Below are 14,585 nucleotides of genomic sequence, written 5' to 3'. Positions count from 1 at the left end.
AACAATGAATGTGTACATATATGTTTGTGTGTATATACATGTGCTTTCAATTTATTATGCTCCCTGACTTGTTAAAAAAAATTCCTTAATTCCAATCGCCCACGATTGTTGAATAGTTATTTCCTCTTCCCTGTTACCACTGCACTTAGCACAAACCTCTTTCAGACGAACACTTACTAAACACTGTTAGCTATTGGAAATAAGTTGATACACTTACTAAATACTATCTACTGACACATGCGTTCATCATTGTTCTGTGAATTCCATAATAAGAGATCCTATTTTACAAATTAGTTCCCAAGAGCATGGAGTGAGTGTTCAATACATGTTTGTGGAGTTAAGTGGGGAAAAACGGTGTGGTCTGGTCTTACTTTCACTGGGAAATGGGATGATGTACTTCGGCAATGAAATGGAAGAGAAAAGAAGGCCTCACGCTGCGTACTGCTTTGGTTCATAAGATCGAGAATACTGACATCCCTGTACTATGAATTAACCTTTGCAGAGGAGACCACTTTAGATAATGCTCAAGCCCTACTACCATCATGTTAATAAACTGAGGAAGGGAGATTAGGGAATTCACCTAAGGTTAAACATAGTGCAAGTTCCTACAGCGACTAAGACGGACAAGTATTTTTAGTCTGTAGTGTCTTGCTCAGCCTTTGGGCAAGCAGTCAAAGGTACTAGCAGCAGGGGTCCAGAATGGAATCGCGAACTTGGAATCGTGCCCAACTATTCCAAGCCTTAGACCTGTCTGTATTCATTGCGCATGCGTCAGCTTCCCCGCTCTGCCTTGGACTGGCGGGATAGAGCCTTTGCTCCTTCCGTAGAACTTGAGGGAGAGGAATCAAGCTGTTTCCATGGTGACGGAGCGAAAGCCTCGATGGTCGATTGAGCAGGTCTGCGCGAGGTTCCCAGAGGGCTGCGCGGGGTCGGTTCTTCGGCGCTGTCATGGCGGGTGTGCTGAAGAAGGTGAGACGAATGGAGGTCACTGTTGGAATTTAGATCGTGGACAAAGAGTCAGCCCGATAGCCTTTCTTCCCACGGGGGTAGTGACTATAACTGGTGCGCGCGAGGCGGTGCTTTTTGGGGATTTGTTCTGCCCTTCTTTCAGGGGGTGTCCAGGTTAGTGACTCTGCTCGTAGAAGCAGAAAATAAGTTCCGAATGAGCGGAATTGAGAGACTGTTACCTGACTTTAGACCAGATTAGCCAAGGGAGTGCGGGTTTGCTTAGTAAAGGAAGAGCATGCGCGGAAACCGTAGTAAACTCGAATCGTGTTTTGTTTTTGAACAGACCACTGGCCTCGTGGGATTGGCTGTGTGTGAGAGTCCACACGAGGTAGGTGCCTCTTTCCTTTCTTCATTCCTGGGTCCCTGAGAAAGCCTGGAACCCTGCGACCTTGTTGGTGGCAAAGATAGAGGATGTGGATATTTCAAGCCCTCAATCACAACGCCGAGAGCTCTTGAGAAGGGCAGTAGCTACCTCTTGATCCACTGTCACTTTCTTTTTTCTTTCTTTTTTGGGCCATGCCCTCTTTATTAAGCCACTTTTCTTGTTGACTTTTTCCTTGGTATTCTCGTTGCAGTTGTATACACACTTCTGTCAGCTTCCTCCCAGATCTGTATCTCCATTTTTCATCCTTTTCCCCACCACACCAGTTCTGCTTAGGTGCCATAGATTCTACACTCTTGACTTTGCTTATGGTAGCACACTAGCAGTTACCTCCTTTTCCCTTAATATTCTGAAATGCTTTCATAAAACAAAACAAAACAAACTAAGCTTCATTTAATCCCTCCCTACCTTCAATAATCACTGTCCTTCCCTTTATGAATAACTCAAAAAAAGTATTTACAGCCTCTAATTTCTTATTCCCCCTTGAATGTACTTCAGTCAGGGTTGGCCAGAACTGTTGTTTTTAAAGTCATGAAAGATGCCCTTGGTCCCAAACCCCGTGATTAGCCCATGTTTCTCAATTTAATTGATCCAACAGTAACATTTTGACAAATTTGATACTCTGCATCAAACACTTTGTTTAGTGGGTGTCACTTCCTAAATCTGCTTCCTCCTCCCCCCCTTGTCTTTTGCCTTCTCCTTTTCTGATTGTTCTTCATCATCCCATTTTTTAAAATTTTTGTAGTTCTTCAAGATTTTAGTGTTTGGATCTTTGTTTAGATTTGATCTCTCTTGGTGAGTGGACCCAGTTTTAATGGTTCTAAATACTATCATACATTCTTAAATTTCCATATCAACTCTTGACCTCTCCCTTTATGAGAGTCGCGTATTTTATTGCTTAATGAACATCTCCACTGTATGTCAGACAGGTAACCCAAACTTAACATGTCCAAAATGAAGTTCCTGATCTTCCTAAAACCTGTTCTTTCCTCAGGCTTGCTCTTGTCAGTGAATGGCAGTTCCATTTTTTTGAACTCAAGTCAAAAACCTTGAAATGATCTTTGATTCCTTTCTTTATTTCACACCCTACATTTGCCACTTCTACCTTCAAAATATACCTAGATTTTGATCACATCTCACCACCTCCTCTGCCATTATCTTTTCTGCGACCATCATTGCTGCTGGGAACAATTTCATTAACTTCCTGTTTGCCTCTCCCTGTTTGCCACTATTCTTTTTCAGCCAAGAAATGTGAGGTCCTGCCATTTCTTTACTTAAAACCCTTCAATAGCTTTTCATTTCACACTGAATAAAAGTTAGGGTCCTTGTAATGACTCTAGATCACTAGCAGACAGCATTTTACTGATTTTTCTACTAGAGATAGGTTTCATGAAGGCAGGGATTTTTTTTTTTTTATTGTTCACTGTATATTATATGGTCAGTAAATAATGTTTATTGGATGAATGCCTTGCACTTATAAATTATGAGTTCATGATGACTTTATACTTAGTATTGTGTAGAACTGAGCTTATAGTTTTCCCCTTCTAAGTATGCTTCTTCTTCATCAGACTGTATTTCTCTTAATGGTATCAGAAACTTTCTACTCCCAAGCTGTGAATTTGGATATCGTAGTGTTACTTCTCTTCCCTATACCTTCCTATTTATTTCAGTGATGAATTCTGTTGATTTTTTTTTTCTAACAGCTTTTCAGCGTGACTTTCTTATACCTACTATTACTACCACAATGTAGGCCCTTGTTCTCATTTAGAGAATTGCAACAACTTCATTATTGACTTTTTCCCACATTTCTCCTTCATTCTTTTTAACTTGCTGCCTCCTGAAACCTAGATCTAATCATATGATTTTTCTAAATCTTTTAATTACCCACACAATGAAGCCCAAATGCTTTAACTTAGAATGCAAAATTACTTACAATTTGTCTTATCCTTCTGTCTTATCTCCTCAGAATTTCCTCATATGTCCTGTATTCTGTCCAAGTGCTGTGCAATGAAAATATGAGCCACAAAACATATAAGCTGTTTTAATGTAATTTTAAATTTTCTAAAAATCACTTTCTTAATATAGAAAAAAAGACTTCTAGCTGACAGATCTGACATAACCATTTCAATATATAATCAATATGAAAATATTTTATAGTTTTTTTATACGGAATTATAAAACACGTTGTATTTTTATTTAGAGAACACATCGTAGTTTGGATTAGCCCCATTTCAGGTGCTCAATAACCATAGTTGGTGTGCAGCTATGGTATTGGATAGCACAGTTCAGAAAAATAAAACTATCCTGTTTCCTTTTTGTTCCCTGTGTTTTCTGCCATTCAGTCCTATGTATTTGATGTGAAAATTGCTTTTGCCAAAGTCTTCATTTTTCCAAGTCCTACCATTCCTTTAGGTTTATCTCAGAAGTTACCTTTTCTGGTCTCTGCTGAAGTGATTCCTTCTTTCCTTGTGGAATAATAATGCTAACATTTATTTGTGCCTCCTATTATTTTAAGTGATATAATACCCAATGAGGCAGATATTATAGTCCACCTTTTACAGATGAGGAATGAAGGCACTCAAATGGAAATAACTTGTCCTTTGCAACTAAGCACTGGCAGGCAGTGAAGCCAGGCAGTCAGGTTCTAGTTAGCACACACTTAACCATTGCTTATTGCTGGTCTTTCTGTTCTACATTCTTCCCATCCCTACCATGAACATCTTTTTAAATTTTATGGCGTTGACTACCTTATAATATCCTAAACATACTGGAAATGGGATCCATGACCAATCTATCTTTATATCCAAATAGCACACAGTATAATATCATACATGGCAGTATAGTGGAATACATTCTTATTGAAAAAATAATATTCTTTAGGAGAAGTATTTATATACCTGCAGTCATTGAGATACATTTAAAGTGACTGTGTTTCTTGTTTGAATGGACTATTCTGTTTTACACCTATGTTTTGGAATAATGATTAGTGGTATCTTTCACTCATAAGGGTCCTATAGTATTCTTTTTTTCTATATTAATCATTCATGGTGCTAATGTGTATTTTTCTAGGAATAGATATATTTCTAGCAGGAAAAATTAAGATATTCTAAAAACCAAATATTTAAATCAGATTATAATTTTATTAAAATGCTATCTTGAAAACTAATATGTGCCTTACGTACATGTAAATTGGAGAGGATAAGAATTAGAAATATTTGTAAGTTGAAACTGAAAGCTTAAATTAATGGTTTGTAGACATAGACAGGGAATAATTAATTGGAACCTAAGTCTGTTGGCCAGGACTTTCTATTATCTTCTTCTTTGCTAAAAATTAAGAAGAAATGAGGCTAAAAAAACCCTGCACAATTGTGACTATATGTTATCTGACAAGAGCATCCTTAATCTGAAAATCTAAAGTCTAGAATGCTCAAATATGAAACTTTTTGTGTGCTGATGTGATGCCACAGATGAAAAATTCGCACTTGAAATATTGTATAAAATTACTTTCAGGCTATGTGTTTAAGGTATATATGAAATATAAATGAATTTTGTGTCTTAACTTGGATTCCATCTGTAAGATACTTCATTATGTATATTCAGATATTCCAGAAGGCAAAATGTCCTGATAGTCAAACCACATCTGGTCCCAAAGATAAGGAATAGTCAATCTCTGTAGTAAAATATTCTCTATTATGAAACATCATTTGAAATATGTAAATAATGGCTAAATATGTAGACCTTTTTTAATAAGTAAAACTAATCTTAGAGACCTTCAGAGTTTATTTGTATATATACATATATCTATTGAATTTATATTTGAATGAAACTAGATATTAGTTTCTCTGGGTTTCATACAATTAAACTGAAATAAATTTCAAGGACAGGGATATAGCTCAGTGGCTCAGTGGTAAAGGGCTTGCCCAGCATCCACGAAGACCTGGTTTCAGGCCGTAGTAGCACACACAAAAAACAAAAAGAGTTTAATATCAATTAAATACAAAGAAAAGTACAGACTTCTTAAGTACACAGTACATTTATAATTATATTTATTACATGAACTGCTGTGGGTTAGGATCTGCCAAGACAACAACTTAGCATTATTGGCTGACTGTACTCAGTGTGCTTCAGTATATGCTGGGTAGTGAATCCCTTCTATTCTTTTTCTGTTGAACTTTTGATGAAAATTGAATTCACTTGGTGCTAACACAATTGTAATCACAAAGAAACACTGACTATTATAATTATTCAGTTAAATTTTATTATACTAAAGATCTAATGCATGTGTGTGTGTGTGTGTGTGTAATTTCTATACAAGTTCAACTAAGAAAAACAGAAAAAAATTTATAGTGCCTAGGACCTCAGTTAGAGAAATATTGATCTGCTAAATGATTTGATTTCCAAGAAAGGTCATCAGCTTTAAGTTAGTTTTATTTCTGCTCATTATTATACCTGGACTCATGTACAACTTTTATTGCGCATACAAGACATGGAAAGAGTTTCCACATTTATATTCAGTTTTCCAGAGTTGTAAAGGGTAGAGATAGGGTACAGACAGAAAAAATTACAGTGAAGAAAAATTAAATTTTCTTTAAAAACATAAGATGTGAATCCTTTTAAATTTTTCTGTGAAATTCTTGTTTAAATGTTCTTTCTAATCTTTGGTGATATTTTAACCTATAGAAATTTGTATGGCTTGTCTTTTCAGAGGCTCAGAATATTGTACACAAAGATTCTTGATGTTCTGGAGCAAATCCCTAAAAATGCAGCGTATAGAAAATATACAGAGCAGATTACAAATGAGAAACTGGGAATGGTTAAAGCGGTAAGTAGCTAACTCATTTTTGTTCTTTTGGATTTATGTAGCCTATGTTACATTTAACCAAAAAATTCATTTGCTTCTTTTGCACTTCCTGTACAATTGCTCTCTTATTTGTAGTCTCCTTCCTTCAGTGCTTTTCTTCCATCTTTTCTCCTTTTCATTTAGCAAACTCTTGTTTAATAAGTGCTTTCTAAATGCAAAACACTGTTAATTACTAGAATGCAAGAATCAGATCAAGTCCTTCTCTGAGGTAACATTGTAGCTGTAACTTTTACTTTTCTTCTCTGTATAGTTTAATTCTTTATTGATATTTTGCATTTAATCGGTAGATACTGGGCAGGAACTTTGTTGTCACTTTGATATTGGGCTTCTGGTCTCCAGAACTCTAAGAGAATAAATTTCTGTTCTTTAAGCCATCTAGTCTATGTATTTTGTTATGGCAGCCAAGCAAACTAATACAAGCATTTTATAACTTAAATATCAAAGGCACGGGGCTGGGGATGTGGCTTAAGCGGTAGCACGCTTGCCTGGCATGCGTGCAGCCTGGGTTCGATCCTCAGCACCACTTACAAACAAAGATGTTGTGTACGCTGAAAACTAACTAACTAACTAAATATTAAATCTCTCTCTCTCTCTTTCTGAAAAAAAAAATTAAAAAAAAAATCAAAGGCACTAGACAAGATCACAGTAAACTACTGCTGTTTTTTTTTTTTCATACCAAACTGTATTGCCTTGTTAAATTTTCATACAAATAATTTCATCAATTATTTCATGAGCTTTATGTTATTATCAAAAGTAGTGGTCATAAATTCCGGAAGTATTTTATATACATTCAAAAGTGATCTTAATTTATATTTATTATTCTTATTAGATCACCAATCTTTATATTTGAAAAGAACTCCTGTCTTTTCCTTTGATATACAGCAGGATAATGCAACTTAATTTGGAATTTTTGTTCTTACCTTGGCAATTGTGGAAGTAATTTTATAGATTGAAGTCTCTAATACGGAAGTTCATTTTTTTTTTTTCATTTTGTTTTCATGTTTTCCTTGAGTGAGGAAATTTTTTTCCCTATCATGGAATAAGAAATTTCCCTTTTTCTTTTCATGAGGTGAACCTACTCAATTCCATCTTTGATTTCTTTTTTCTGTCTTTCTTCTCAATAATCTTGTTCTCCTTTGTTTATTCTGTATGTTCCCTTTTTTAGACTCTCCCATTTTATTATCATATTTAATAACCTCAAGATAATAGTAGTGTTGTTTTTCAATATGTAAATCTTACGTTAACTTCCTGCTTAAAATATTAGTATTTTACTGTTCAGTGTTTCTCAGAGACTGAGTTTAAGGATTTATGCTGAGGTGGTTATGTGAAGCTAACCTTTATCTGCATAATTTTTACACAGACCCATGTTTGGGAATCAGGATCTTAACAGAATAAAGTTTTTAGCATGGTATATACAGTCCTCTGAGATCTGGCTCTTAGTTTTCTTCTCAATCCTATTCTGTCATTTCCTCTTACACCCTATACTTCAGCAACATCAAGCTGCTGGCAATTTTGTGAATTCCATGCAATTTTATTTTTATATTATTTGTATTTTCTCTCTTCCTGGAAGGCCCCTAACCTTGTCTAGCTGGCAGTTTGCTATGGTTTGAATATTCCTCTCTAAAATTTTGGTGTTGAAACTTAATGGCCAGCATGGTACTATTAAGCAGTGATTGGTCCGTGAGTACTTCTCCCTTATGAATGAGATTAAGGCTTTTATAAATAAAGAGACTTTGTACAATTTAGGCTTTCTCTTGCCCTTTGCATCCACCACTTAAGAACATAGTGTTTCTTCCCTTTCTGAGGCTGTAGCCCTCACTGGACACCTAAACTTACCAATGTCTTAATCTTGGACTTTCCGCTTTCCAGAACTGTAGAAAATTTAGTTTATAATCTATATAGTCTTAGGTGTTTTGTTGTACCAGCACAAATAGATTAAGATAGTTCTTGAAACTCAGTTTTCAAGTATTCACTTCCTTTGTGACACTTTTTCTTACCTCCCTGAGTTTGACAACTTCCTTACATCTCTTATTGTACCTATCACATTATATTTATGCCTGTCTCATCTACTAGTCATAAGCTACTTGTGAATGATATTGAATTAATCTTTATACCCTAAGATCTAGCATAGTACCTGACACATGAGCCCTTAGAAGTATTTGTTTATTCAAATGACTAAATACAAATAGATTTTGATAATCCCAAGCATTTCATAATAGTTATATCTTTGATTTTACAGAAAATTTTACCAGTTTTTGGTAGAATTATCACATTTTTTAACCATTCACATAGTCATCCATGAATATTGTTATGATGATCAAATCTCTGTTTTCCAAGCCTAAGATGGAAATGAAAATTTTTTTTATATTATTACTTGGGAAAGATAGTAATAGCATATTGGTGAAAAACATTGGTTTGTATCTTGTCCAAGATTTTCATCAGCTCTGATTTGCTGAGTAACATGGTCTACTTTTTATTTTTTCTGTCTCAACTTCTTCATCTATAACTTGGGTATAATAACCTACCTTAAACACTTGTTGTTAGGATGAAATAGGTAATATATGTAAAAAGCTTAATCTGGTCTCAAGGACAGAGTGAGTACTCAATATATATCTTATTAAGCTTAATGCATTGGTAAATAAAAATCACATTATTGATTTACCATCAGTGAAACAAATTTATAAACTGTTTTTCAAAACAGTTTATAACAGGTCTTTCCCGAGTAGAAAATTTTGTTGAACATTCCTTGGCTTCTTTACCTTTTACCCCCTTCTGGTTCTTTTATAACTGTGATCTGCTTTCTTGTTTTGCTTTTGAGTTTTGGCCTCATTACTGAGTTAACTTGGTATTAAATTGTCTTTCTGAAACATGCTCATGTTATTTCTTTTTCCTCCCTTTTCAACTATTTTTAAAGTTATTATCTATTTAACCAAGAAATATTTATTGAATGACTGTTTATGCCATGAATAGTTCTAGGCATGGACACTAGTTCCTAGACGACAGTGAAAACAACAGATAAAAATCCTTGCCCTTAGAAATTACACATTAATGATGGGAAGCCCCAAAATAAATTAGTAAAAATGTAAATAAATGAAGTATAGAGTATATTAGAAGGTAGAAAGTATAGTGAAGAAAATAAAGCAAGGAATAATGATTTGTGCCATGTTAGGGATGGGAGATCTTATCTGTAAACTGTATTAGTATCTTGTGGCTGCTGTGTAACAAATTAACACAGATTTTATGGCTCTAAGATAATAGAAATTTACTGTTTTATTTCTACAGGCTTAATAATCTAAAATTGGTATCAGGAGCCCACATCAAATTGTTAGGGCTATGTTCTCTCTTGTGTCTCTGGGGTAGACTTTGTTCCTTGTCTCTGCCAGCTTCTGGTGAGTTTAGATTGTTTGGCTGTGGCTGCATCACTCTGATTTCTGACAACATAGTAGATTACCATCTCTTTCTTTCTCTCTGTCTCAGTGTAATTTCCCTTTACTTTTTTTTTTTTATCAGGACAGTCCAGGAAAGTCCCCCCATCTTAAGGTTTTAATGAAACCCACAAAGCCTTTGCCACAGAAGATCATAAGATAATATTCACAAGCTCTAGGGATTAATAAATACTTAAACATTTTGTGGGGCATTATTCAGCCTACTACAATGTGAGTTATCAGTAGTCCTTATTAAGAAGGTGATATTTGAGCAAAGATTTGGAGAGGGTGAAGGAATAATCCATGCAGAATTCTAGGCCATTCAGATTCTCTGAAGCAGGAACATATGAATTCCTATAATTAAAATAAATAAATAAATAAATAGAATCCTTGTTTTTCTCTTTTTAAAAAATACTATTATAGAACATAAAACCACCTGATAATGATGAAGGCTTTCTTACATATGTGGTATATGGCATGGTTCCTGACTGACTCTCAAAAAGTTTAGTATACTAGAAAATAAATAATTGACATTAAATGTTCTAGATACTATATTTATTAGAATATTTTCTTTCCAGTACTGAGGATCAGACCCAGGGCTTCACCCATGCCAGGCAAGCATTCTACCACTGAGCCACATCCCCAGCCCAGCAGTTCTTTTTAAAAATCATTTTATTAAAGTATAATGTATATAAAAATATACAGAAATTATAGTGAATTTTCACGAAGTGATCATACTCAAGTGAATACCAGACTAAAGGATATTTCTAGAACTCTAAACCCCTTGTTTCTTTAAAGTTACTATCCTGCTAACAGTAACTATTATTCTTATCTTTAACATGATAGATTCATTTACCTTTTTTTGAACTTTGTATAAATGGAATAATTATTATGTACTCTTTTGTGTCTGATTTCTTTCCATGTAATATTATGTGTGAGAGAATCATCTATTTTTGTGTATAGTTTGTTTTTTCATTTTCATCAGCAAATAGTATTCTATTATATTCAAATATCATAATTTTTTGATCTTTTTTATCATAGATTTGATTTATTTCTAGTTTGGGAGCTACAAATTGTACTGCTGTGTTCTGGAATGTGTTATTTGTTTTATATATACCCAGCAGAGGAATTTCTGGGGTCATACGATAGCATTTTTTTTTAATACCTTTATTTAATTTATTTATTTTTATGTGGTGCTAAGGATCGATTGCTCTACCACTGAGCCACAACCCTAGCCCCAGCATTTTTAAATATTTGTTTATTTATTTTTTGGTACCTGGGATTAAAGCCAGGGGCACTTAACCATTGACATCTCCAGCCAATTTTAATTTTGAGATAGGGTCTCACTAAGTTGCTTAGGGCCTCTCTAATTTGCTGGGGCTGGCTTTGAGCTTGATTGAGATCCTCTTGCTTCAGCCTCCTGAGTCACTTGATTACAGGCATGGGCCACTGTGCCTGGCTTATTTTCAATGTTAATATTCTCAGATGAAATACAGAAAACATTAAGAAAAGCAAAGTGATATTTTAAAATCTATTTTAGAAAGAATGAATTAGGCATCATATGCCTTACCTTTAATAAGCATATCAACAAATAATACTTTTTAACATTAAGACAAAAAAACAATGTAGCAGCGGAGAGAGTAAATGATTTTTACCAATTATTTGGTAAAAGTTTAGTGAGGGCATGTTGATAGGAAGATTATGTTTGTTGTAAGTGCTTTTTATATATGGGTTTTAAAATATAGGGTCTTAAAACATTCAGATATTGTGTTTCAGTAGCTAATATTTTTTTTTCCCCTGAAATGACAGGAATCAGATGTTAAAAAATTAGAAGAGCAACTTCAGCATGGCCAAATAGAAGAGGTGATTCTTCAGGTAAAGAAAAAGTTGAACATTTAAATGTTTGATTTCAAATGTTCATTTTATATAGACACACAAAACTGATAAAAGAAAGCTAAATTTCTTTGCTTTATATATTTATCAAATATAAGACTATATTTAGAAAATGTGCTACTTCTGACATGTGAACGTCACTTAAGTCTTTTATTATTATTTCTAACTTGAATTTTTGAGGCTTCATTTGGAAGATTGGAGTTTGATATTCTTTCAGTTTAGTTAACTGAAAGGTTAGTAACAGTGTGAATACAGTTTTATATTTAAAGAGCTTGGTATACTTTTAACATGGAGAAAAAAAAATGTCTGGAATCATAAAATTAAAATATACTTGTTTTTTGGTTATTGGAGCATTTGACCATGTTAAAAGTAGCTTTTAATTGCACAGTATATTGAAAGTTTGATTATACATTGTTATCTGCATACTAATCCTGACAAATAATGATACTGAATAATAAAATACAAGCATGATTATGAAAAATTATCATTAACAGCATTACATCTAGAATATTTAAATTTTAAATTATTCTATTTGGAAATATTTTATCCTATCCTCATTGTGGCCATTACTTATACAAGAAAAAAAATACTCAGTTTAATTTTGTTTAACTAGAATTTGCATTCTTTCCCCGTATTCATAGATGGGTAACAGAAATGGGCAAGAGAAGAAAACACTAGAAAAATACTGCTCTGAGCATTTGATATTTTTAAAAATCATCTATAATATTTTTGTTGGTAAAAATGTAATATTTTTTGCATTAGAGCATAGTGAATTTAACGTATCGTCTTAAAAATGGCTTAAAGAAGTCATGATAATACTATGGCTTAAATTTAAATGGATTATGTTAAAATGGACTTAAATTGGCCCAAGCTACATTCTAAAATTAGTTGTCACAAGTAACTTCTTTTCATTAGAACAATTTCTTCTTGTATCTTTTAATAATTTAGAGAGCTGAATATATGGCAGTATGACCTTTTCTTCAGTGAAATATGGCTGACTGCCTAGAAGATAATTGTGCTTAACAACTTTTTTGGTAGAATTTGTTTTTTATATAAGTATTTTAGTATCATTACAGAAATTTTTTAAAAATAGAGGAAAATCTTTTCCTATTATGAATAACACTGTGACTATGATGGTTGTACAAACAGCTTTTTCTATTTTTTGTTATTAGGATCAGTACCTTTAGGTAAAATTACTAGTGAAAATCTCTTACATAATAATTAGTTAAATTTTTGGACCATAATACCAAATTATTTTCTGATAGGAATAATCTCTAGTGCCACAACAGTATTTCAAAATACTGGCTTTAATACATCTATGCTGATAAGAATGCAAGTTTAATTTAATTAGAGAAAATGATGCCTCATTTTTATTTGACTTTTTGTTTTAAATAGTCCATTTCCCCCCATTTACTAGTAAGGTTAAATTTTTGGAATACGTTCTTATCTTTCATTTATTATAAATTATATTCATTAATATTTTTACCATGCTATTTGATCTTAATTTTTTTAAATATTAAGATTTGAGTTTTTTTTTTTTTTAATAATAAAAGACATTAACCTAAACTTTTGCCATATTGTCTGCACATCTTTTAGTTATTTCAAGGCCTGTTTTCTTGGCCCTTTTATTCACTTGTCAGGTTGATTGTGATAGCAGATAAAGTGCTAAGGGAACTCTGCAAACCTCTTGACTATTGTCCTCTTCCTGCTTCTATGTTCTGTTTCACTTTCATCAGATTGAGTTTAGTTGATACGTTATTTGATCATACAGTTATAGTCTTAAGGAATTTTCAGTAGTCTTAAGGAATTTTCAGTATTTTTGAGTCATCTTTGCACTTCTTCACATTTTATGGCAATATTAAAATATAAATTAATTTAATGTTTCTTTAACCTGATATGTTGAAAATATTATTTAAGTGTAACCATTGTAAAAGAGATATTTTATATATTTTTTAATATTAAGTTTTCAAAATCTAGTGTGTAGAAATAATTCATAAGTTTAAAATTGCATGATGTTCAGAGTAGCTTAATGAAATCTCACACTATCCCATTCTGTAATGCCAGGGATATGAGTCATCCTGTTGTTCATTGTATCTATGCTGTATGTACTACCTGACCATTAGTTACGTAGTAGAACCACTAAATAGAATAAGTGTCCTGCATTTTATGGTGAAATAAATCATGAGATATTAATATGAAAGTAGTAGCTCTTATAGTTACATTTTAGTTACTAACTATTTTAAGTACCTGTTGAACAGTCAATCAAATTATGTTTTTTAAAAATTTTTATGACAGGCTGAAAATGAACTAAGTCTGGCAAGAAAAATGCTGCAGTGGAAACCATGGGAGCCATTAATAGAAGAACCTCCTGCCAACCAGTGGAAATGGCCAATATAATCATTACATGTATTCTGTGGGCTGATGGGAAACTGATTTAATTAAGTGTTCTGTTATTTTTAAAATGTTTCCATGTGTTGACATAATCAAGAAAACTGACATAGGACACATTGAAGAGACTAGTGTTTATGGTAATAGGGTCGTATGAATCAGTTTTTGATAAGCAGAGTATTTGTGCAGATTATTTCAAAGATGGAATTTCTTTAAACAGAAAGTTTGAGGGAAGATTTGAAAGTTAATTAGAAAAATTCCTATAGATCTTTATTTCAGAGGTCAAAATCAAAAGTTTCAGTATCTTTAGTATGTTACTTAATTTCATTTCATTATCCTGATAAAAAGAAAAAGCACTTTATTATTACTGTCTAAACAAATTTACTGGTCACCATTTGAGATGAAGTAGTAAGCATGAAAATGTTTAGTTTTGAGAATAATGGCAAAAATAGTTCGTGATAAAATTTTAAATTGTTGACCTCCTTGGCTGTGATCTTATGTATAAAGGAAAACTTAAATATATGATTCTGTAATGACTATCAAATCCATTATAAATGTCATTTTATTTTAGGCTGCGTTTGGATTATTTACTCTATTTTCATTATTTCCATTTTATCTTCATTTTGTC

General features: G+C 33.1%; 1 protein-coding gene across 1 annotated transcript; it reads left to right on the top strand.

Moving 5' to 3' along the window:
• Positions 1–857: 857 nt before the first annotated feature.
• Positions 858–14,527, top strand: Ndufa5 (NADH:ubiquinone oxidoreductase subunit A5). Its single transcript, XM_046422462.2, has 5 exons — positions 858–969; positions 1,292–1,336; positions 6,096–6,212; positions 11,486–11,551; positions 13,865–14,527. Exons 1-5 carry the CDS (start codon positions 949–951, stop codon positions 13,964–13,966), a joined length of 351 nt encoding a protein of 116 aa, XP_046278418.1. The 5' UTR covers positions 858–948; the 3' UTR covers positions 13,967–14,527.
• The last annotated feature ends 58 nt before the right edge of the window (positions 14,528–14,585 follow it).

The sequence above is a fragment of the Marmota monax genome, unplaced genomic scaffold, assembly GCF_021218885.2.
Source record: "Marmota monax isolate L192 unplaced genomic scaffold, Marmota_monax_Labrador192_F-V1.1 WCK01_AAM20220418_F8-fsc00027, whole genome shotgun sequence".
NCBI classification, from domain to species: domain Eukaryota; kingdom Metazoa; phylum Chordata; class Mammalia; order Rodentia; family Sciuridae; genus Marmota; species Marmota monax.
This window is presented reverse-complemented; position numbering and strand designations above follow the sequence as displayed.